At 47.6% G+C, this 25737-nt stretch overlaps 1 protein-coding gene across 1 annotated transcript in view; it reads left to right on the top strand.

Annotated features, from left to right (window-relative positions):
- The first annotated feature begins 969 nt into the window (after positions 1 to 969).
- Positions 970 to 25737, top strand: part of SMC1B (structural maintenance of chromosomes 1B) — a 59998-nt gene continuing 35230 nt past the window's right edge. Inside the window, 9 exon segments of the mRNA XM_049771544.1 lie at positions 970 to 1078; positions 8677 to 8865; positions 9879 to 9991; positions 10081 to 10284; positions 14061 to 14299; positions 18680 to 18938; positions 22572 to 22632; positions 22635 to 22664; positions 22667 to 22710. Coding sequence (XP_049627501.1) covers positions 970 to 1078; positions 8677 to 8865; positions 9879 to 9991; positions 10081 to 10284; positions 14061 to 14299; positions 18680 to 18938; positions 22572 to 22632; positions 22635 to 22664; positions 22667 to 22710 — 1248 coding nt within the window.

Below are 25737 nucleotides of genomic sequence, written 5' to 3' on the forward strand. Positions count from 1 at the left end.
CCTGCCTCGTTGTCTCATTCCCTCGGCCATGCCCTCTAAACTCTTAAAAACTCCAGTAGGCTCATCGACCATCCAAGCTCAGGGGTTGGTTGCCTCCAAAGGGCTGGTAGTGATCCAATGAGCCTTTGGAATTGTAGACACTGGCTCTGGCAGAAGAAAACTCCAGACTTGCTCGCAGGCTCCCCCATCTTCAGGCCATCTCCCTCCATCCATCCCGCCCCGTGGCAAAATTCGAGTTGGGGGCCGGAGAAGTAGCATGGAGGTAGGATGTTTGCCTCGCATGCAGAAGGACGGTGGTTCGAATCCCGGCATACCATAGGGTCCCCCCTTGAGCCTGCCAGGAGCGATTTCTGAGCATAGAGCCAGGAGGAAGCTCTGGCCTCTTGGCAAGGGTGAGGGCGGGAGGTGCAGGTCCTTCCCCTGCACAATCCTGGTGGCCCGTTTGCAGGCTGCAGCCGCGGTGCCCGGTCCGAGAGTCTCGGGGTGGTCCTCTTGCCCAGTGCAGGGGCCCAGAGCAGCCGCCTCGCTCCCTCACCCCGATGAGGCGGTTCCTGGCGTCGAAGATGCGCTGCTGCCTCTGCAGCTCGGCATGTCTCCGCTGCGACAGCGCCAGGAACTGCTTGTGGTCCTTGGGCAGCAGCAGCGGCGGCGGCGGCGCTCCCGGCTGCATGGCCGGGCCAGGGCCGGGGCTCCGCTCGGCTTTTTCCAACGCGCGTGTGTGTCCCGGACTCCGCTTCCGGCAACAAGGCCGGTTGCCAGGCGACGACGCAGCGCGACGCGACGCGGCTCCGCTTTCGGCAACCACGTGGGTTGCTAGGCGACGACGCAGCGCGACGCGACGTGACGCGGCGAGAGCGGCGAAGTCTCGCCCGGCCGAGCCTCTCCCCCCCACCCCCCACCTGCCGGCAAGTCTCGCGAGACTCCGGCTTCCCGCGCTTTCGGCGCTTCGGCCGAGACGCGCGCGGCGCCATGGGCCGCCTGCAGCTGCTGCTCGTCGACAACTTCAAGTCGTGGCGGGGCCGCCAGGTCGTCGGGCCCTTCCGCGGCTTCACCTGCATCGTCGGCCCCAACGGCTCGGGTAACGGGGCCCCGCGACCCCCGAGTCGGCTCGCCTCGACGCCGCCCCGTTCTGCGTCCGCCGACCCCGACACCCCTGACGGCCCCCAAGAGGCCCCCGAGTCCCGTCTCCCCAGGACACGGGGAATTCCCTCAAGAGGCCCCCCAAATCCCTTCTCCTCGTGGAGAAAATTTCCCCAAGAGGCCCCCACCCCACCCCTTCTGCCCGTGCACAGCGAAAATCCCCCAAGAGGCCCCCAAATCCCGTCCCCCCAGGACACAGAAAATTTCCCCAAGAGGCCCCCCAAATCCCTTCTCTGCGTGGAGAAAATTTCCCCAAGATGCCCCCCCAAATCCCTTCTGCCCTAGCACAGCGAAAATCCCCCAAGAGGCCCCCGAGTCCCGTCTCCCCAGGACACGGGAAATTTCCCTCAAGAGGCCCCCAAGCCCCTCCTCTGCTGCAGAAAGTGTCCCCAACAGGCCCCCCAACTCCTTCTGCCCTAGCACAGCGAAAATCCCCCAAGATGCCCCCCAAGTCCCATCTCCCCAGGACACAGAAAATTTCAAGAGGCCCCCCAAATCCCTTCTCTGCGTGGAGAAAATTTCCCCAAGAGGCCCCCCCCCCCCACCCCTTCTGCCCTATGCACAGCGAAAGTCCCCCAAGAGGCCCCCAAGTCCTGTCTCCCCAGGACACAGGGAAATTTCCCCCAAGAGGCCCCCCAATCCCTTCTGCCCTTTGCACAGAGCAAAATCCTCCAAGATGCCCCCATATCCGGTCTCACCAGGACACAGGGAAATTTTCCCCAAGATGCCCCCCAAATCCCGTCTCCCCAGGACACAGAAAATTTTCTCAAGAGGCCCCCCAAATCCCTTCTCTGTGTGGAGAAAATTTCCCCAAGATGCCCCCCAATCCCTTCTGCCCTTTGCACAGAGCAAAATCCCCAAAGATGACCCCCAAAATCCCTTCTCCCCTTTACACAGACAAAATCTCCCCAAGATACCCCCAAATCCCGTCTCCCCAGGACACGGGAAATTTCCCTCAAGAGGCCCCCAAGCCCCTCCTCTGCTGCAGAAAGTGTCCCCAACAGGCCCCCCAACTCCTTCTGCCCTAGCACAGCGAAAATCCCCCAAGATGCCCCCAAGTCCCATCTCCCCAGGACACAGAAAATTTCAAGAGGCCCCCCAAATCCCTTCTCTGCGTGGAGAAAAATTTCCCCAAGAGGCCCCCCCCCCCACCCCTTCTGCCCTATGCACAGCGAAAGTCCCCCAAGAGCCCCCAAGTCCTGTCTCCCCAGGACACAGGGAAATTCCCCCAAGAGGCCCCCAATCCCTTCTGCCCTTTGCACAGAGCAAAATCCTCCAAGATGCCCCCATATCCGGTCTCACCAGGACACAGGGAAATTTTCCCCAAGATGCCCCCCAAATCCCGTCTCCCCAGGACACAGAAAATTTTCTCAAGAGGCCCCCCAAATCCCTTCTCTGCGTGGAGAAAATTTCCCCAAGATGCCCCCCAATCCCTTCTTGCCCTTTGCACAGAGCAAAATCCCCAAAGATGACCCCCAAAATCCCTTCTCCCCTTTACACAGACAAAATCTCCCCAAGATACCCCCAAATCCCGTCTCCCCAGGACACGGGAAATTTCCCTCAAGAGGCCCCCAAGCCCCTCCTCTGCTGCAGAAAGTGTCCCCAACAGGCCCCCCAACTCCTTCTGCCCTAGCACAGCGAAAATCCCCCAAGATGCCCCCAAGTCCCATCTCCCCAGGACACAGAAAATTTCAAGAGGCCCCCAAATCCCTTCTCTGCGTGGAGAAAATTTCCCCAAGAGGCCCCCACCCCCACCCCTTCTGCCCTATGCACAGCGAAAGTCCCCCAAGAGGCCCCCAAGTCCTGTCTCCCCAGGACACAGGGAAATTTCCCCCAAGAGGCCCCCCAATCCCTTCTGCCCTTTGCACAGAGCAAAATCCTCCAAGATGCCCCCATATCCGGTCTCACCAGGACACAGGGAAATTTTCCCCAAGATGCCCCCCAAATCCCGTCTCCCCAGGACACAGAAAATTTTCTCAAGAGGCCCCCCAAATCCCTTCTCTGTGTGGAGAAAATTTCCCCAAGATGCCCCCCAATCCCTTCTGCCCTTTGCACAGAGCAAAATCCCCAAAGATGACCCCCAAAATCCCTTCTCCCCTTTACACAGACAAAATCTCCCCAAGATACCCCCAAATCCCGTCTCCCCAGGACACGGGAAATTTCCCTCAAGAGGCCCCCCAGCCCCGCCGCGGCTGCAGAAAGTGTCCCCAACAGGGCCCCCAACTCCTTCTGCCTAGCACAGCGAAAATCCCCCAAGATGCCCCCAAGTCCCATCTCCCCAGGACACAGAAAATTTCAAGAGGCCCCCCAAATCCCTTCTCTGCGTGGAGAAAATTTCCCCAAGAGGCCCCCACCCCCACCCCTTCTGCCCTATGCACAGCGAAAGTCCCCCAAGAGGCCCCCAAGTCCTGTCTCCCCAGGACACAGGGAAATTTCCCCCAAGAGGCCCCCCAATCCCTTCTGCCCTTTGCACAGAGCAAAATCCTCCAAGATGCCCCCATATCCGGTCTCACCAGGACACAGGGAAATTTTCCCCAAGATGCCCCCAAATCCCGTCTCCCCAGGACACAGAAAATTTTCTCAAGAGGCCCCCCAAATCCCTTCTCTGCGTGGAGAAAATTTCCCCAAGGTGCCCCCACCCCCACCCCTTCTGCCCGTGCACAGCGAAAATCCCCCAAGAGGCCCCCGAGTCCCGTCCCCCCAGGACACAGAAAATTTCCCCAAGAGGCCCCCCAAATCCCTTCTCTGCGTGGAGAAAATTTCCCCAAGATGCCCCCCCAAATCCCTTCTGCCCTAGCACAGCGAAAATCCCCCAAGAGGCCCCCGAGTCCCGTCTCCCCAGGACACGGGAAATTTCCCTCAAGAGGCCCCCAAGCCCCTCCTCTGCTGCAGAAAGTGTCCCCAACAGGCCCCCCAACTCCTTCTGCCCTAGCACAGCGAAAATCCCCCAAGATGCCCCCCAAGTCCCATCTCCCCAGGACACAGAAAATTTCAAGAGGCCCCCCAAATCCCTTCTCTGCGTGGAGAAAATTTCCCCAAGAGGCCCCCACCCCCACCCCTTCTGCCCTATGCACAGCGAAAGTCCCCCAAGAGGCCCCCAAGTCCTGTCTCCCCAGGACACAGGGAAATTTCCCCCAAGAGGCCCCCCAATCCCTTCTGCCCTTTGCACAGAGCAAAATCCTCCAAGATGCCCCCATATCCGGTCTCACCAGGACACAGGGAAATTTTCCCCAAGATGCCCCCCAAATCCCGTCTCCCCAGGACACAGAAAATTTTCTCAAGAGGCCCCCCAAATCCCTTCTCTGTGTGGAGAAAATTTCCCCAAGATGCCCCCCCATCCCTTCTGCCCTTTGCACAGAGCAAAATCCCCAAAGATGACCCCCAAAATCCCTTCTCCCCTTTACACAGACAAAATCTCCCCAAGATACCCCCAAATCCCGTCTCCTCAGGACACAGGAAATTCCCTCAAGAGGCCCCCAAGCCCCTTCTCCGCGTGGAGAATATTTCCCCAAGATGCCCCCCCCCAAATCCCTTCTCTGTGTGGAGAATATTTCCCCAAGATGCCCCCCAAATCCCTTCTCCTCGTGGAGAAAATTTCCCCAAGATGTCCCCCCAAAATCCCTTCTCTGCGTGGAGAAAATTTCCCCAAGATGCCCCCCAGTCCCTTCTGCCCTTTGCACAGAGCAAAATCCCCAAAGATGACCCCCAAAATCCCTTCTCCCCTTTACACAGACAAAATCTCCCCAAGATACTCCCCAAATCCCTTCTCTATAAAACATTTTCCCAAGATGCCTCCCAAATCCCTCTGCCCTTTGCACAGAGAAAATTTCCCCAAGATACTCCCCCCCAATTCCTTCTCTGCATGGAGAAAATTTCCCCAAGATACCCCCCAATCCCTTCTGCCCTTTGCACAGAGCAAAATCCTCCAAGATGCCCCCAAATCACATCTCCCTGTGCACAGAGAAAATCCTCCAAGATGCCCCCAAACTTCTTCACCTTTGCACAGAGAAAAATCCCAAGATGCCCCTAAAATCCCTTCTTTGTGCAGAGAAAATCCCCCCAAGATGCCCCCCAAATCTATTTTCTGTGCACAAAGCCTATCTCTTCTGTGCACAGAACACAACTCCCCCTAAGAAGCCCCCCCAAAATCCCTTCCCCTTTGCCGAAAGCAGTACTACTCTCCACCCATCTCCACCTGCCTTCTCCAGGGGGTTCAGACTGGAAGTGGTGGTGTTGCACAAGGTATGCTGACCTTGTGTAGTGGCTGGAGGAAGTGGCATCCACAGTCCAGCAATCACTTATAGCTGTGACCCTAGGGTCCTGGGTCATGTTCTGGGTCCCTGGTTCCTTCCTCGGTAGAAACACACAGGAGAGCTGTCCTTGGTCTCGGGACACTGGTCTTAGCTCAAGGGCCCCAAAGCAGTGCTCCTCTGGTACCCCCACTTCTGGCAGGGTGAACTACTCGGACCCCAGGGGTCACAGTCCCCAAGCCCAGAAACATTCATGTTTGAACCAGAAAAACTGAAAGAGTGTCATGAAGCACACTGCAGAGTCCTCCCCTCACTAGCCTCTGTCCACTGATCATCCTTTGATGGAGTGACAGGGCCCCCACAAACTGTGAGCTGAGTTTCCAACTACATGGGTTAGGGGTTAGGGGTTCCCACCCTCACAGGTGTAACTTTACAGACTCCCCATAACTAGGAACCACCTGCTGTTGCAAGAAGTGGGTGACGAGGGTCCGGAGAGATAGCACAGCGGCGTTTCCCTTGCAAGCAGCCTATCCAGGACCAAAGGTGGTTGATTCGAATCCCGGTGTCCCATAGGGTCTCCCGTGCCTGCCAGGAGCTATTTCTGAGCAGACAGCCAGGAGTAACCCCTGAGCACTGCCGGGTGTGGCCCAAAAACCAAAAAAAAAAAAAAAAAAAAAAGTGGGTGAGGAACACATCCTTTGTTTGGGGCCACACCCGGCTGTGCACAGGAGTTACTTCTGTCTCTCTCTGAGCTCTCGGTTCATTCCTGGTGGTTCTTGGGACCAGCCATATGGGAGGCCAAGGATCGAACCCAGGCCAACCGCCTGAAAGGCAAACACCTCCCCGCTATAAATTCTTTGCATAGGCATCTTGTACTCGGGTTAGGAAGGTGAGAGGAAAGCCCCCATCAATCTAAGGAAGAGGGCATGGGAGTCCCTCCCAGGCTGTTTTGACACAGGATGCTGGCATGTGATCCCTTGACGAGAAAACCCATCCCAGTGGACAGCGTGGGTCAGCCCCCAATCCAGGGCCCAGCCATGTCCTTGGGGCTCCACTGGAGCAGTAGTTGGGACAAGAGTCACTGTAGAGGCCAGTCCATTTCAACTAGGTGTCATCACTCGTTGAGATCTGACTAGAAGAGTGTTTTGAGCAATTAAAAATGAATTCTTTGGGGGCTGGAGTGATAGCATACCAGTAAGGTGTTTTGCCTTGCATGCAGCCGGCCCCTATGGACCTGGGTTCAATTCCCAGCATCCCATATGTTCCCCCAGCCTGCCAGGAATGATTTCTGAGTGCAGATCCAGGAGTCATCCCTGGTGACCCCTAAGCGCCGCCTGATGTGCCCTCCCCTCAAAAAATAGAATTCCAAACCTTCCTATATAACGTCATTGGTTTGTTTTTTTAACTGGAAAGTGTGTGTCATGCTAACATAGTCTCTGAAGGCAATTGTGAAATGTCTTTACATTCTCTCTGGCCCCTTTGTAGATCCACATTCTCAGCTCCCTTCCTGAGCATAGAGTCACAGAAACTCAGGCAGCAGTTGTTTGAACATTGCCTTCAGCACCCTCTCTCCTTAACAAACATTTCTGGATTATTTATTACTGGAAATTCCCAAGCTGTTCAATTTTTTTTTTGGTCCTGTTTAGGGCTGGTAGTAGTATTACCCATAACTGATATTTTTACCCATTGGAATGCTTGTTATTAGACATTACTTAAGTCTCACAGAGTTACCGGCATATTCAGATAAACGGTTAAAACGGATAATTTATGGGGCCGGCACGGTGACACTAGAGGTAAGGTGTCTCTGCCTTGCCAGCACTAGTCTAGGACGGACTGTGGTTCGATCCCCCGGCGTCCCATATGGTCCCCCAAGCCAGGAGCAACTTCTGAGCTCATAGCCAGGAGTAACCCCTGAGCGTCACCGGGTGTGGCCCCAAAACAAAAACAAAAAACAAAACAAAACAAAACAAAAAACGGATCATTTACTGTTATGCTTATTTTGGATTTATATTCTTGGTCATTCTTTAATAATTCTGTTTTTTTTTTCCTCATCTGCCACAACTTGACTTGTCTTCATGAAATCTAATTCTGTTGGTTTTCTGAGGACAATAACAACTATTATTTTTGGCTTTTGGGCCACATCCGGTGGCCTTTAATGGTTCCTCCTGGCTCTGTGCTCAGGAATCACTCCTGGCAGGCTCGAGGGACCATGTGGGATGCCAGGGATGGAACCTGGTCGACCGCATGCAAGGCATAAATGTCTTCACCGCTGTGCTATTGCTCCAGCCCCAACAAAAAAGGTTTTCATCCTCAGCCTTCATGTTTCTCACTCAGATCTAGTGATAGAAATAGTATTAGGAGCAGAAGTTGTGCAGAGTAAGACAAGGAATAGGAAGTATAAGAAAATGGCAAGCGCTGAAAAAAAAAACAAAAACAAAAAACACCTTTTCTAGATCTGAAAAACAAAAAGAAAAACAAAATAAAACCTTTTCTAGGGCCCGGAGAGATAGCACAGCGGCGTTTGCCTTGCAAGCAGCCGATCCAGAACGAAAGGTGGTTGGTTGGAATCCTGGTGTCCCATATGGTCCCCCGTGCCTGCCAGGAGCTATTTCTGAGCAGACAGCCAGGAGTAACCCCTGAGCACAGCTGGGTGTGACCCAAAAACCAAAACCAAAACAAAAACAAAAAACAACCTTTTCTAGACCTGAAAAAATCAAAACAAAACGAAAAAAACCAGGGCTGGAGAGATAGTAAAGCAGTGTTTGCCTTGCAAGCAGCCGATTCAGAACCTAAGGTGGCTGGTTCGAATGCTGGTGTCCCGTAGGGTCCCCCGGGCCTGCCAGGAGCTATTACTGAGCAGATAACCAGGAATGACCCCTGAGCACCGCCGGGTGTGGCCCCCAACACAAACAAACAAACAAACAAACAAAAAAACCTTTTCTAGACCAGAAAAGCAAAGAAAGAAAAGAAAATGGCATGTCAATGCCAATGGAAACAGAATGTTGGAGAACATTATTATGAGACTTTAAATGAGGAAAGTACCTCTGATTTTGATAGATATGCACAGAAAGGTGAAAGTCTAAAGGGTTTCTGGAGGAACTGACATGAGCCAGTTCAAAGGAGTGAAGAGGGGGCTGGGACAAAGGGAGGTGGGTAGTGGTTGAGGTGCTGCCTTCTGTGGCTAACCTGGGCTCGATCCTTCAATCCCTGACACCGCAGGAAATGCTGTTTTCAGAATTTATAAGTATATTATATTCATAATTTATTTTTTTTCTATTTTCCTCAGGAAAATCTAATGTTATGGATGCACTTAGTTTTGTAATGGGAGAGAAAACAGCTAATTTAAGAGTGAAAAATATTCAAGAACTTATTCATGGAGCACATATTGGGAAACCCATTTCCTCTTCTGCAAGTGTAAAAATTATTTATGTGGAGGAAAGTGGAGAAGAGAAAACATTTGCAAGAATTATTCAAGGTATTTGTGTGTGTCTGCTTAGGAATCTTTTTTTAAGTGTTAAGTTGGATTCTTTGTTTTTTTCTTTCTTTGAAGGATGTGATGTACTTCACTGCCATAGCAGCTGTAGAAATTCTTTTCTTGGACAGTAAATCTCAGAAATCAGTAATACAACTGGATGGATTCTCCACTGGGACTCTTCTGTTGGTGGAATATAAACATTCAGACCATGTCGTCATCCTATTCCATTTTATTTTGGGGGAGGGGAATCTCTCAAAAGGTGCTTCGGAGACTTGGGAGCCCTTCCCGGTGACTTTTGGATAACTGGGCTGGTTGTTCAGTTCAGGGACCTAAGGATATTGTGCTGCGAAGGTCCTGTCATGCCAGGGTTACCAGGGTTACCCCTGCTAGAGTCCTCCAGGGCTGTACCTGACAGTGGAGGGGACTAGTTGGTGCTGGGGATCCAATTGGGGTGAGTTTCATGCATCCCTATACTGTTTCTTTGGCCCCTCCATTCTCGTTTTTGGGGAGCACACCTGCGGGCACTTGGGGTCCTCCTGGATCTGCACTCAGAATTCACTCCTGGCAGGGTCAGGGGACACTATGGGATGGATGCTGGAGATCAAACCGGGTCGACTGTGTGCAAGGCAAGCGCCCTCCCTGCTGTGCTACCTCTGGTTCCCCTCCATCCATCCTCTTGAACGGCATGGCTTGTTTTCACTGTGCTTAGTTCCCAGCTCTGTTTTACTTATCAGTACTTACCACTATCTCACATGTCTCATTTATTTTGTTTGCATTTATTTTATTTACATGCCTCATTTGTTTGGGTAATCTCTATAACTAGAGTATGAAGTCATTAAGGTCAGACCTAGTCTGTTTTATTTATTGTGGTGTCCTACAATCAATTACACTTAAAATATACGTGATTGATGACTGGCTAGTTCAATAAGGAAAGCAGTTTTATTAAACTTCAGTAGTTGTTAAGTGTCTAGTATTTGTACTTCCTATAATAGCCTTTATTCTTTTTATTTCAGGGGGCTCCTCAGAATTTCATTTCAATGATAAACCTGTGAGTCGCTCTGTTTACATAGCGGAGTTGGAAAAGATCGGCATAATAGTCAAAGCACGCAACTGTCTCGTTTTCCAGGTAGGTGGTGGTAGTAGTTGGTTTGATCCACTATTTTGAAAATATATTGCGACATTTTTTAATATTGTGTTCTTTCCTGTTTTAAAAAGGGAACTGTGGAATCTATCTCAATGAAAAAGCCCAAAGAAAGAACCCATTTCTTTGAGGAAATTAGCTCATCAGGAGAACTTATAGGAGAATATGAAGAAAAGAAAAGAAAGTTACAGAAAGCTGAAGAGGATGCACAATTTAATTTTAATAAGAAAAAAAATGTAGCTGCAGAACGCAAACATGCGAAACTAGAGAAAGAAGAGGTAAGGAAGGTGTCATGAATATTCGCTTAAGTCTCAAAGAACTTATTTGTATTTCTTGAAGCTACTTAAGAGATTCCTTTAGTAATATAAAAGAAAGCACAACAGTCATTAAAGAAACCTCTTGACATTTTTCATTGCTTGTTATACTTTTCTAGTGCAAATCAAATTCTCTTGCATAAAACCTCTACGTTACCTACAGCACTGAGAACCTGATCCCCCTAAGTAGCACCTCTTGGCATCACAAACCTTAACTTCTCCTCTCTCCTACCACAGGGACCTTGATAATTCATTGAAGGTCCCTTCTGGCCCACTGTTTCTTTTTTATTAAATATATGTTTTTTATTTAAGTAACATGATCATATTTGGGTTACAGTCATAACCAGAACACCCCCCTTCACCAGTGCAACATTACCTCCTCCCCGCTTCCCATCCCCTGCCTGTATTCGAGACATGGCCCACTTTTTTTTTTCCTATTTTCTTTGCCAAAAGAGCCATATGCCCATATGCAGGGTTGATATTCTCTGCTTCATGTTTTCACTAAAAAAATCATTTCTCGGGTGGACATTTGGTGTTCACATCCCTAATGTACACTACTGGGTGCTTCTCTTTCTCCCCCCTCTCTCCCCGCCCTCTCCGTCTCCCCCTTCCCTCCCCCTCTCCCCTGCTCCCTGCTCCCCTGCTCCCCCCTTAGTACTCAGGGATTACTCCTTGCCCTGTACTCAGAAATTACTTCTAGCAGGTTTGGGGGCCATGTGAGATGCTGGGGATCAAACTTGAGTCATCCACACACAAGGCAAACGTCTTACCCACCGTGCTATTGCTCCAGTCCCTTCTTTCTTTTTATTTAAAGTAAATATTACTGGATCAAATTATCATTGTTATTTTCTTGCTCATTTAAGATTCCTTTCCTTCTCCCATCTCTGAACAGTTAGACAAAGGCCTACAGGAGAGGGCTAAAGTAGTAGGACCACAGGTAGGGCGTTTGCCTTGCACAGGGCCCACCCAAGTTTACTTCCTGGGACTCTAGATAGTTTCTCCTACACCAAGCCCCACCAGGCATGATCCATGTGTACAAGAGCCAGAAGTAAACTTTGAGCACCTCTGACTGTGGCCCCCCAAAAAGCCTACAAGAGCCAGGACTAGTGCTATCTTTACCTGCACTATATTTCCAACACAGAAAGAACAGGGTGAACAGGACCTTGCACATAGCAGATAATTAATGATTTTGATTTGTTTGGAGCTACTCCTGTGGTGCTTGGGGCCGGTGTGGGGACTTGAACCTGGGCCTCCTGATGTATGCGTGCACTCATCCATCCCATGGAGCTCTCCCTTTGGCCCTGACCCTGAATATCTGTAGAAAATAGGTGAAAATGGTTGTTTCTTTCTTTCTTTTTTTTTTTTTGGTTTTTTGGGTCACACCTGGCAGTGCTCAGGGGTTATTCCTGGCTCCAGGCTCAGAAATTGCTCCTGGCAGGCACAGGGGACCATATGGGGCGCCGGGATTCGAACCGATGACCTCCTGCATGAAAGGCAAATGCCTTACCTCCATGCTATCTCTCCGGCCCCAAAATGGTTGTTTCTTATTAGTGCTGTCTCTTTTTCTTTTTCTTTTTTTTTTTTATGGGTTTTATTCTTGTTGTTGTTGTTTTGGTTTTTGGTCTTTGGGCCACTCATAGAAGTACTCAGGGGTTACTCATGTCTCTGCACTCAGAAATTACTCCTGGCAGGGGCTGGAGCGGTGGCACAAGCTGTAAGGCATCTGCCTTGCATGCACTACCCTAGGATAGATTGCAGTTTGATCCCCTGGTGTTCCATATGGTCCCCCAAGCCAGGAACTATTTCTGAGCACATAGCCAGGAGTAACCCCTGAGCGTCATCGGGTGTGGCAGAAAGAAAGAAAGAAAGAAAGAAAGAAAGAAAGAAAGAAAGAAAGAAAGAAAGAAAGAAAGAAAGAAGGGAGGGAGGGAGGGAGGGAGGGAGGAGGGAGGGAGGAAGGGAAGAATAGAGGGAAGGAAGGAAGGACGGAAGGAAGGAGGGAGAGAGGGAGGGAGGAGGGGAAGAATTGAGGGAAGGAAGGAAGGAAGCAGGGAGGGAGGGAGGGAGGGAGGGAAAGAAAGAAAGAAAGGGGAAAGAAAGAAAGAGGGAGGGAGAGAGAGAAAAAGAAAGAAAGGAAGTAAGGAAGGAAGAGAGAAAAGAAAAAGAAAGAAAGAAAGAAAGAAAGAAAAAAGAAAGAAAGAAAGAAGAAAGAAAGAAAGAAAGAAAGAAAGGAGGGAGGGAGGGAGGGAGGGAGGGAGGGAGGGAAGGAAGGAAGGAAAGAAAGAGGGAGGGAGGAGGAGGGAGGAAGGAAGGAAGGAAGCAGGGGAGGGAGGGAGGGAGGGAGGGAAAGAAAGAAAGAAAGGGGAAAGAAAGAAAGAGGGAGGGAGAGAGAAAAAGAAAGAAAGGAAGTAAGGAAGGAAGAGAGAAAAGAAAAAGAAAAGAAAGAAGAAAGAAAGAAAGAAAGAAAAAGAAAGAAAGAAAGAAAAGAAAGAAAGAAAGAAAGAAAGAAAGAAAAGAAAGAAAGAAAGAAAGAAGAAAGGAAGGAAGGAAGGAAGGAAGGAAGGAAGGAAGGAAGGAGGAAGGAAGGAGGAGGGGAGGGGAGGGGAGGGGAGGGGAAGGGGAAGGGAAGGGAAAGGAAAGGGGAAAGAAAAGAATAAATAAATTACTCCTGGCAGGCTCCAGGGATCCTGGGATACTGGTTGGCATATACAAAGCAAGCACCCTCCCTGCTGCACTACCACTCTAGCCCCTAAATGCTACTATTTTTGACAGGATTTTTTTTTTTTTTGGATTTTGGGTCACACTCGGCGACACTCGGGTTATTCCTGGATATCTGCTCAGAAATAGCTCCTGGCAGGCATGGGGGACCATATGGGACGCCAGGATTCAAACCAACCACCTTAGGTCCTGAGTCTGCTACTTGCAAGGCAAACGCCGCTGTGCTATCTCTCCGCCCCCACCTTTTTTCTTTTTAAGTAAAAAACGCAGGTTAGATTTGGAAGTACTGAGGAAGGGGAGAGATAAGAAAGATAGTAATGAGAATGATGATGCGCTTAAGGGGGGTTTCAGAGCAATAGCACAGCGGTAGGGCGTTTGACTTGCACGTGGTCAACCCAGGATGGACCCTGGTTCGACATGGTCCCCCTGAGCCTGCCAGGACCGGTTTCTTTTTTTGTTTGGTTTTACTCCTGGCTGTGCACTCAGAAATCGCGCCTGGTTTAGGGGACCATAGGGGTGCCGGGATTCGAACCACCGGCCAATCCTGGATTGGCTGCATGCAGGGCAAACACTCTACCACTGTGCTATCACTCCGGCACCCAGGAGCGATTTCTAAGCACAGAGCCAGGAGTAACTCCTGAGTGCTGCTGGGTGTGACTCCCTCCCCCAAAAAAGAGAGAGTGTGGGCTTCCCGAAAGGCCAAAAGAGCCCTGGAATACATGAACAGTAGGAAAGTCTGACTCAGGAAGACTTTCGGCAGGTGGGGAGATGCTGGCTACATGTGCTTGGGTACCGCGTATGCAGGCACACATGTGCGCCAGGAATTCTCTTTCTCAGCAGCACAGTAAAAATTATTTTTTATATGATATTTATGAAAGATTAGTTTACTGTAAAAGATATAAATATATTTCCTTTTAACTGCTGTTGAATTGTATTTTATTGTTTTTGTATGATAATTTGTGAAAGTTTGGTATGGAAAATAAACTTCCTTTTAAATACTGTTGAATTGCACTGTTTTATAGGCAGAACGTTATCAAAACCTTCTTGAAGAACTAAAAATAAGCAAGATACAACTGCAACTTTTTCAACTATATCACAATGAGAAAAAAATTAACTTTCTGACCATTGAGTTAGAGCATGTCAATAAGAATTTGAGTGACATCAAAGAATCTCTTTTTCATCATGAAACCATAATGAAAGCCCAGAAAAAGGAACATGGAGCACTAACCAGACAACTGCAGCAAACAGAAAAAGAGTTAAAGTGAGTTTTTCAAAATAGGTATCAGGTGTATTTTTACGTTGAGCTATAAATAACATGAAAATACGTAACATTTTCAAGGTTCATACAGCATGTAATACAATGACACATTGCATGCTGTTTATTTTTGTTTGGGGCCACACCGGCATTACTCAGAGGTTACTCAGGAACTGGTCCTGACTGAATCAAGGGACCATATGGGATGCCGGGGATAAAACCCCAGCTGGGGGCCGGGCGGTGGCGCTCGAGGTAAGGTGCCTGCCTTACCTGCGCTAGCCTAGGAGACGGACCGCGGTTCGATCCCCCGGCGTCCCATATGGTCCCCCAAGCCAGGAGCGACTTCTGAGCGCATAGCCAGGAGTAACCCCTGAGCGTCACCGGGTGTGGCCCAAAAACAAAAAAAAAAAACAAAAAAAAAAAACCCGGGGGCCGGAGAGATAGCATGGAGGTAAGGCGTTTGCCTTTCATGCAGGAGGTCATCTGTTATGGTCCCCCGTGCCTGCCAGGAGCAATTTCTGAGCCTGGAGCCAGGAATAACCCCTGAGCACTGCCGGGTGTGACCCAAAAGCCAAAAAAAAAAAAAAAAAAAAACCCAGCTGGCTGCATGCCAGGCAAGAGCCCTACCTGATATTTTTTGTTTGTTTGTTTGTTTGTTTTTGGGTTACACCGGCAGTTCTCAGGAGTTACTCCTGGCTTTACGCTCAGAAATTGCTCCTGGTAGGTTCAGGAGAACCATATGGGATGCCGGGATTCAAACCACCGTCCTTCTGCATGCAAGGCCAACACCTTACCTCCGTGCTATCTCTCCGGCCCCAATATTTTTTTAAATAAGCTTTACTTTGTAAAAGTTATAGCTATCTAGAGTATAATTTTAAGATAGTTTTTCTAGTCCCAACACTCATTTTCTCCTAGTAATACTTCACGGTCTTGGGACTAGAGAGATAATACAGCGGGAAAGGTCCTGCCTTGCATGTGGCTGACCTGAGTTTCATCTCTGGGTCCAGAGATCTAGTCCCCTGAGCACTCGACAGGAATGACCCCTGTGCATAGCTAGTTGTGGCCCAAAAACACAAACAAAAAATAGAATAAAACATCTTATATTCTTAAAGATTTAATGATCCAATAACATTGTATTACTCTTAGTTAAAGTCACATTTATTGATATGTAAGCGATGTGGACAGATTGTTTTTATCACCACTGCTTTTATAATAGGCAGGCAAATCTATGTTATGTATTTACTGATGTACAAATAAAGTCATTCCAATTTTCTTAGTTTTTCCCTCTCTCAAGATACCTTTAAATACCAGCGATTAAGAACCAGGGCTTGGGGCTGGAGCGGCAGTGCAGTGATAGGGTATTTGCCTTACAAGTGGCTGACCTAGGACGGGCTGCATCCCATATGATCCCCCAAGCCAGGAGCGATTTCTGAGAACATAGCCAGGAGTAACCCCTGAATGTCACAGGTGTGGCCCAAAAATTAAATCAAAACAAAACAAGAAAGAACCAGGGCTTAGGCTCTTCTTAGACTTACTTGCTTTGATGACCTTGATGGTGTGAGGAATATTGGTCAGATATTTTTGTAGACCAGCTTAACTGGGACTCAGCTGATGGATTTGTTTTGTGACAAGGGCTATGGGTTCTACCGTCTGTCTGATGGATCATAGGATCCGCATAGGATCACCATTGATGTCGACCTGACTCCCCTGAGCCATGTGGGTCATATTTTGTCACCAGAAAATTTCTTTCTCCCTTTGATTTTATTCTTTGGAAGTCACTCTGCGTGGCTCACATTTCAATAATGGGGGTAATGTTCCACCTTTCGGGTAAAAGAGCCCACATACTTAATTTGGAATTTTTCTGCACCAATTGTCCTTTTTGTTTATAGTTCTAAGACTATTAGATTATTATTCAGTTACATCATTGTAGTGCATGGATAGTTTTTTGTGATCTTAATTTAATACTGTAAAAATACATATTATAGAGTCCTGGATGGTGGTGGATGAAGGTGGATGGAGGTGAGGCCTTTCTCTGCCTGCCCGGGCCACATGCCTGCATCCCTTCTAGCCAGCAGTCTCGGGGTTCAGGATAGCTGCAAGGAAGACTCACAGCCAGTCACGTTCAGGAGACATGAAGCTTTATTAATAATGCACCCTGGCCACCTAGGCTAACCTTTTAAGCAGCCTCTCTCCAGCCGCCCTGCATCTCAAACCTCTTTCTATCATCTCCTCATCCTGCCTCTTGCTGATCCTTCTTCCTGAATCTGTCTCTCAGTCCCTCACACCCCTGAGGCAACCCCTTTATTAGCAACTACAGACCTCTCCCAGCTATGGTCTTAGAACTTTTTGAGTTGGTTCCCATGCTACTCTGTTAGATCTCCATTGTTACGATGTTTTTAGCATGTCCTTCATCTCTTGCACTGTAAGAAATTCTAATCATCTTGTAAATATTTATTTGAGCCATTTCTCTTGGGGAGAGAATGCAGTGCTCAGGGATCACTCCTGATGGTGCTGAGGGAATCCTGCGAGATGCTTGGAATGGGACCCAGGTCGGTGGCATGCAAGGCCAGCACTGCGCTTTGGCCCAATAAGCTGCTTGTACAAATAGTCTCCTCAACTCTGAGCTTTCCCCTGGTTAGAATCATTCACTTCTACCATGGTTCCTTGCTCTTTTACTGGGTAACAGTCTTGAGAAGCAGCTTCTTCTTTTTTTTTTTTTTTTTTTTTTAGTTACACCCAGCAGTGCTCAGGGGTTACTCCTGGCTCTGTGTTCAGAAATTGCTCCTGGCAGGCTCAGGGACGCCGGGAATCGAACCTAGGTCTGTCCTGGGTCGGTCACATGAAAGGCAAATGCCCTACAACTGTGCTATGAGAAGCAGCTTCTGAGGGATTGATCAATTCCACATTATTTTTTATACATCTTGGCTTTGTGGCTTTCTTAAATGACCAACAGGGAAACACATGTTGGGCTGGAGTCATAGCGTAGTGGTAAGGCTTTTGCGTTGCACATGACTGACCCAAGACGGATTCGGATCCTTGGCATCCCATATGGTCCCCCTAGCCAGGAGTGATTTCTGAGTGCAGAGTCATAAGGAACCCCTGAGCTGGGTGTGACACACACACACACACACACACACACACACACACACACACACACACACAGGAGTGATTTCTGAGTGCAGAGTCATAAGGAACCCCTGAGCTGGGTGTGACACACACACACACACACACACACACACACACACACACACACACACAGAAACCACACTCAATTATAATCAGGAGACCTGTGTAGTTGCTGGAGATCAAACCCAGGACTTCACACATACTAGGCATATGCTCTACCACTTAAGTTATCTCTCTGGCCCCTCAGAACTTCCGCATTTTTAAACTATTTTTATTTTATTTGAGAGGAGTCTTCCAAGAGGTTTTCCAAAGGTCCGGGTCTTCTCATGGCAATTCTGGACAAGCATTTGGTGGTTCAGTTCCAGGGCCCTTCAGTGTTGGGATTAGCCAGGCCACCTTGGTGGTGCTCAGGGGCCATCCAGAATGCCAGGATCACACTGTGTGGGCTGCTTTAACCGCTAGTGTTGGTAGAGGCCTTTGGATTGGTCCTCATATTGCCTCCTCATCTGGCCTTTTCCCTCTTCCCTTGGGGCTGGGCTTTGTTTATCCCAATAAAGGCTACTCGGGTAGCCTGGAGCGGGCTGACACCTTGACTCTGGTGAAATGACTGGCTTGTGGGTGAACAGCTTTGGTGTGAGTTTCTGGCCTGCTAGACCTTCCCAACTGTGTCTAGATTATTTCTTGCGTGAGTTGCTGCCAGACCTGCTTCTCTCATCCTACTTGGACAGGGACCATGGGAATCCTCTGCCTCTCTGGGGATTGTAGAACGCACAGCCCACCATTCAACAGCTAGTACTATCTCTGGGCCTTGAAACTATTTTATAGGGGCCGGTGAGGTGGCGCTAGAGGTAAGGTGTCTGCCTTGCAAGCGCTAAGGAAGGATCACGGCGTCTCATAGCCAGAGGCAATTTCTGAGCGCTTAGCCAGGAGTAAACACTGAGCATCAAATGGGTGTGGCCCAAAAAACAAAAAAACAAAACAAAACAACAACAAAAACTATTTTATAGTACAATATAATATAATACAAAATATAATTGTTAGATGTAGGATTTAATCTCAAAGAACTTCTCATCTTTTAAATATAATAGGTTTTAATTTACTTTTTATGGGGGAAGAAGAGGACCACACGAGTTGTGCTCAGAGGTCACCCCTGGAGGTGCTTGAGGAGGGGTCACTTGTAGTACTGGGGCTTGTCCTGAAATTTGACCTGAAGTTTCTGGTCTGAAAGTTGTTTTACTTTAACATAATTTCTTTTTTTAGATCTCTTGAAGCACTTTTAAATCAGAAGAGACCTCAGTACATTAAAGCCAAAGAGAATACTTCTTACCACCTCAAGAAATTAGATGCGGCTAAGAAATCAATAAAGGACAGCGAAAAACAATGTTCCAAACAAGAAGAGGACGTCAAAGGCCTGGAGTCCGAGCTGGCTGATCTAGGCGTTGCCTGGAAAAGTTTTGAAAAGCAGCTTGAAGAAGAAATGTTACATAAAGGGCGTGACATTGAGTTAGAAGCCAGTCAGGTGAAAAAAAAATACATAGGAAATTCAGCTTTCCATTTTCATTTTTAAAACTTTAAAGGAAGATACTTGGTATTTCTGATATAGTGTCCATGAGCTAAATTTTGGCATTTGTATTTTTCAAATGAAATAGAGAATCTAAGTTCAGTCTTTAGGCTTTCTTTCCTAAGGCTAGAGGGCACTTCAACATTAAAGAATGAAAGTGGGCCTGGAGAGATAGCACAGTGGCGTTTGCCTTACAAGCAGCCAATCCAGGACCAAAGGTGGTTGGTTCAAATCCCGGTGTCCCATATGGTCCCCCGTGCCTGCCAGAAGCTATTTCTGAGCAGACAGCCAGGAGTAACCCCTGAGCACAGCTGGGTGTGACCCAAAAACAAACAAACAAACAAACAAAAAAAAGAATGGAAGTATAGGAAGTACTTCACAAGAGCATGATAGCATTTCATAGGTTAGGCCAGGGGTCCTCAAACGACAGCCCTCGAGCCACATTTGATTCGCCAAGAGCATTTATCTAGCCCACCGGGTGTTTTTGCCAAAGCTACCTGTCCTGCGTAGCGGCCAACTCATCCCAGGCCTGCAATGCTCATGTGTGGGATGTGCTCTGCTCTCTTTGACTCCCCTTCTCTCTGTCTCTTGATGATCCTTCTCAGTCTTGGGCAGGGGTCCTCAAACTACAGTCCGCCAAAAGCAGACTTATAGTTTCCACTGAAATACTGGTCAATTAGTGGATTTAACTTCACTTGTTCTTCATTTTAAATATTGTATTTGTCCCCCCCCCTTTTTTTTTACCTTTAAAATAAGATATGTAGAGTGGGCATAGAATTTGTTCATAGTTTTTTTTTAAACTGTAGTTTCAGTCATCCAATGGTCTGAACTGGTCCCTGTTTAAAAAGTTCAAGGTGTGGCCCAAAAACAAAAATGAATAAAGTTTTGAGGATCCCTGGGGATAGGTAATTAAATTATGTCCTTGTGTTAAAGGTATTTTTTCTCATGCCGATAAGGAAAAGTTATAAGTCAGATATAAAATCATTAAGAAACATGATCACTTAATTCATAGAAAGGAAATTAATTCCTTATGCTTATTAAAATATTAAGTTATTTATACCCAGTTTATTATATAAAATTATAGCAAGTAGGTACATTTTTTTTACTGTGGAGACTTTCCCTCATCTTAACTGAGGCTGTTTCTTTCTGAACACTATCCCTTTCCTTCTATCCTCGAAATAAATTTTTTGGGCCATTTTGGGCCAGAGAGATAGCATGGAGGTAAGGCATTTGCCTTTCATTCAGGAGGTCATACAGTTTGAATCCCGGTGTCCCATATGGGACCCCCACGCTGCCAGGAGCTATTTCTGAGCAGACATCCATGAGTAACCCCTGGAACACCACCGGGTGTGGCCCAAAAACAAAAAAAACAAAAAAAATATTTTACTTAAAGAATTAGGGGGCTGAACGGTAGTAAAGTGGACAGGGATTTGTAAGGCAACCAGGGTTCAATCCTGGCATCTCATGTGGCCACCAAAAACTACCAGGAGTATTCCTGAGTACAGAGCCAGGAATAGCCTCTGAGTCATCATCACTGTGTGATTCCAAGGGGAGGAAAAAAAAAAAAGGCAAATTAAATAAAATAAAGATCATAGGTAAATCAGATACGGAGTGATAGTACAGCAGTAAGGCATATGTCTTACACGCCGCCCGATCTAGGAACAGGCCTTGATTCAATCCCCTGGGATCCCATTTGGTACCCCGAGCTGGCGGGGGGGGGGGGCATACCTGGTGATGCTCAGGGTCACTGATGCTATGCATTCAGAAATCGCCTCTGGGCTTGGGGGACCATATGGGACACCTGGGGATCTCGGTCTGTCCTAGGCTAGCACACAAGGCAGACGCCTTACACCCTGCCCCTTCCACCCCAGCCCAAAGGAGCCATTTCCTGAGCAAACCCCTAGCATCTCAGGGTGTGGCCCAAAAAGCCAAAAAAAAAAAAGATAGTAAATAAATTGTATCTGAATTTTGCAATTCAGAGTTTTAAACATTCAATGAGAGTTTTATAATTTCATCTTTAATTTATGATCTAGTTATCCTGGGCCCGAGAAAATATCTCAAGGGGCCTCATGTGTGTTCTGCCTGCTGGAGGCCTTGTTATTACATACTTTATGGTCCCAAGGACTGCCAGGTGTGGCCCAAAAGAGAGGAGGTCTTACAATACACTATATAAAGATATATATACACATATATATAGTGACTATATAAAGATGAAGAGCTACACGTATTTTCTCTGAGCTCCTCTTATTCTTTGGACTGTTCATGCACTGAAAGATGCTCAGTGGACTGAGAACATGTTCTGCAGTTGGGAGGTTCAGTTCCCAGCATTGATTGCATGGTCTCATGGTCTCCCCATGAGCACTGCCAAGTGTGGCCCCCAAAACCAAACAAGTAAAATTTGCTTAAAGCAAACCAGAAGGGCCTGGAGAGATAGCACAACAGTCGTTTGCCTTGCAAGCAGCCGATCCAGGACCAAAGGTGGTTGGTTCGAATCCCGGTATGGTCCCCTGTGCCTGCCAGGAGCTATTTCTGAGCAGACAGCCAGGAGTAACCCCTGAGCACTGCCAGGTGTAGCCCAAAAACAAACAAACAAAAAAAAGCAAACCAGAAATACTACAGTAGGCAGGGCACTTCCCCATCTGCCTGGGTTCAATGACTGGCACTCCATATGGTCCTGAACACTGTCAGAAGTGATCCCTGAGCATAGAGCCAGGAGTAAATCTTGAACACTGTTGGGTGTTCCCTTCACCACCATCACCATACCCCAAAAAGACCAGATATATCTTAGCAGTGCAGTGTTTGTCTTGGATTAGTCATTAGATTTAATCCCAGTGCTGAGGTTAAAAAAAAAAAATTACGGCTAGGCAGGTAGGCACACTTGCCTTGCATATAGCTGGCTCATATTTGATCGCCTGCATTCCTTATGGTTCCCTGAGCACTGTCAGGATTAATTCTTGAGTGCAGAGCTAGGAGTAAGCCCTGAGCACTGCCTGGTGTGACTCAAAAACTTAAAAAAGAAAGCTTTCGGGACTGGAGAGAGAGCATGGAGGTAAGGTGGTTTGCCTTGTAGAAGGACAGTGATTCGAATACCGGCATCCCACATGGTCCCCTGAGCCTCCTGCCAGGAGCGATTTCTGAGCATAGAGCCAGGAGTAACCCCTGAACGCTGCCAGGTGTGACCCCCACCCAAAAAAAAAAAAGCTTTCTTACAGAGACCTATTTGTTTTAAATACCTTATTGGTCAGTATGAAGTTTTTATAAGAAAATACTCTAATGTTCCCATTCTCTTGCCTAAAAGATGATGGCACATTTGGTCTCATTCTGCACAGCATCCTTTGAGAAGGTCAGTTCAGGTATTCCTGTTGTCTCTCCACACCCTTCTCCCTCAAGATCAGTCTCCACTGCTTGTCTCTGCGTTTCTTTGGCTCACATATTTCCGCTCTGGAGGCAGCCAGTGTTCTCTCTCTTTTCTCTCCCCTCACATCTTTCTAAGTAAGGTTTCAATAAAAAAAACATCCATCTTGCTCTACACACACGTACACACAAATTATTATGTTTTTATATGGCAATGTTTCCACCTTCTTTATACAGCTTGATCGTTACAAAATACTTAAGGAACAAGTTAGAAAGAAAGGTGGCTATATGACTCAACAACTGAAAAGCTGCAGTGGGAGCAGAAGGCTGATGAGAAAGACTGGTGCTCGAGCAGCGGCGACACGGAGAAGTGCAGGTACCATTCTGGTGCAGTAATGACTTATACGAGGTTCTTCCTTCGCATGTTAGGTTTCCAATACTGAGTTGACTCCATCAAATAATACATTTTTATGGTTCTGTTGAGTACCAGATACTCTTTCATGGTCTGGGGCATATGTAAATAGTTCCTCATTTATGAATTCAGTACATTTTCTGCATCTATATAGGGATAGGCACAGGAAGATGGTAAGGTCTCTGTTCTTTTTTTTTTTGGGGGGGGCACACCTGGTGGCACTCAGGGGTTACTCCTTGCTCTGCACTCAGAAGTCGCTCCTGGCAGGCAGGGAGGACCGACCATATGGGACGCTGGGAATCAAACTCAGGTCCATCCCAAGTCTACCCCATCCAAAGCAAATGCCTACCACTGTGCTGTTACTCCGGCCCCAAGGTCTCTGTTCTTTTTTGTTGCTTTTTTCTTTGTTTGGGGGTCACACCTGGCAGTGTTCAGGACTTATTCCTGGCTGTGTAATCACAAGTCACTCCTTTTTTTTTTTTTTTTTTTTGGTTTTTGGGCCACACCCTGTGACGCTCAGGGGTTACTCCTGGCTATGCGCTCAGAAGTTGCTCCTGGCTTCTTGGGGGACCACATGGGACGCCGGGGGATCGAACCTCGGTCCATCCTAGGCTAGCGCAGGCAAGGCAGGCACCTTACCTCCAGCGCCACCGCCCGGCCCCCACAAAGTGCCCACAAGTAACTCCTTTGATGGGGCTCATAGAGGACCATATTGGGTACCAGAGATCAAACCCGGGCTGGACTTTTTGGTGAGGTAAACACCCGCTCTGACTGTACTCATTTCTCTGCCCCATACCGCCAGTGTTTTTTGTTTTGTTTTTTTGGCCACAACCCAGCGAGCACTCAGGTTAATGTGGCTCTGTGCTCAGAAATCACATCTGGCAGGTTCGGAGGTCCATATTGGGACATCCAGGGATCGAACCCAGGTTGGACCATTGCAAGGCAAAGGCCGTTCCCCCAGCTATGCTATGTTTCCATTCTGAGCCAGTGTTTTTTTTTGGGTTTTTTTTTTTTTGGTTTTGGGTCACACCTGGCAGTGCTCAGGGGTTTATTCCTGGCTCCAGGCTCAGAAATTGCTCCTGGCAGGCACAGGGGACCATATGGGGGCCGCCGGCGATTCGAACCGATGACCTCCTGCATGAAAGGCAAACGCCTTACCTCCATGCTATCTTCTCCGGCCCCTTGTTTTTTTTTTTAACTTTTCAAATTTCCCCTTCCTCTTTTTTCTCCTCCTCCTCTTTCTCCTTTCCCTCCCCATCTCAACCCAGGCTGGAGTTTTTCAGTGTGTTAATAAGATTTTATCATGGTCTAAATATCCAAGCCAAAGTCAATGATAATAGAATCAAGGGCCCTAAACTTTAGCAATCTAAACTCATAGGGGCCTGTTAAACTGGCAGAACAGAGGGCAAAGGGTGGTGGTCTAGGACGCACTCAGGATTCATTGGTGGAAGGAGGTTGACACTGGAGTGGGAAGGGCCCTGACTCATTGTATAGCTGAAATTCAACTATGAAGGACTCGTAGATCACAATGGTTTCAATAAAATACTTTATCATGGAAATATTACTATCAAAATGTATGACTTTTCTCACTTAGCATTATAGATCTTTGTTTAGGGGGACTTAATATGATTTGTGAGAAAAATGAAATCTTCCTGTGTTTGCTTGTCCTTTTCATTTGACTGTTATTCTGCTCTTTCCTGTTGTTGCATAGTAAAAGAAAATTGTTTACTCTTGTACACTGGTTTTAGACCATTTGTAAAGGAGCAAAGCATTAATTGTCCTATAGAACACAACAAATTGGGCCGAGAGATAGCACAGCAGTAAGATGTTTGCCTTGCATGCAGCTGATTCGAACAGATGGTGGTTGGAATCGCAGCATCCCATATGGTCCCCCATGCCTGCCAGGAGTGACTTCTGAGTACAGAGCCAGGAGTAATCCCTGAGCGTCCCTGGGTATGACCCAAAAACAAAAAACAAACAAACAAAAACCCACAACAAATTCAGAAATAGTTAAACATAATGAATGGGAGTGGCCAGAGCAATACCAGAGCTGGGATAGCCATTGCCTTGTATGTTTTGGATCCCCAGCATCCTGTATGGTCCCACGAGCACTGCTAGGACTAATTCGTGAGCACAGAGACAGGGAGTAAGCCCTGAGCATTCCTAGGTATGTCCCAAAAACTTAAAGAAAATGTGAGGGAGGGTTGGAGTAATAGCACAGTGGGGAGAACTTGCACACAGCCAATCCAGATTTGATCCCCATTATGTCATGAGGGGTTCCCCTAGTCTATCGTGACTAGATTTCCGAATGCAAAGCCTGAGTAACACCTGATCACTGCCAGATGTGGGCCAAAAAATGAGAGAGAAAGAGAGAGAGAGAGAATCATAGACTAAGAAAATCTGCTGTAATTGTTTATTTATATATTTACCTCTCAACTTTACTCCTTGCAGGCAGGCAGGTACCGTATCTTGTTCTTTATTATATCTCTACTTTTTAGCACATAGTAGACAGTGTGCTAAGTAGGCAGTGAACAAACTGAATCATTTTAGGGACAGAGAAAATTGCATAAAATAGTTGAAGAATAATCTCCTAGGGATTAAGAAATTTTCAGTGCAGGGGGCTGGCAAGGTGGCGCTAGAGGTAAGGTTGTCTCTGCCTTGCAAAGCGCTAGCCAAGTAAGGACCATGTTCGATTCCCCTGCATCCCATATGGTCCCCCCAAGTCAGGGGCAATTTCTGAGTGCTAGCCAGTGAGTAACCCTGAGGCAACAAATGGGGTGTGGCCCCAAAAACCAAAAAAAAAAAAAAAAAAAAAGAGAGAAAAAATATTTTTTTTTCAGTGTATACTTAATAGAGATGAAGCCAGGAATTCAACTAAGTATTCCTCTAGACCCAGAGTTTTATACATATTTTCTTTTAAAATGTTTTAAAAGTGAAAAACAAGGGCCCGGAGAGATAGCACAGCGCATTTGCCTTGCAAGCAGCCGATCC

Source organism: Suncus etruscus, chromosome 4 (assembly GCF_024139225.1).
Source record: "Suncus etruscus isolate mSunEtr1 chromosome 4, mSunEtr1.pri.cur, whole genome shotgun sequence".
NCBI lineage: Eukaryota > Metazoa > Chordata > Mammalia > Eulipotyphla > Soricidae > Suncus > Suncus etruscus.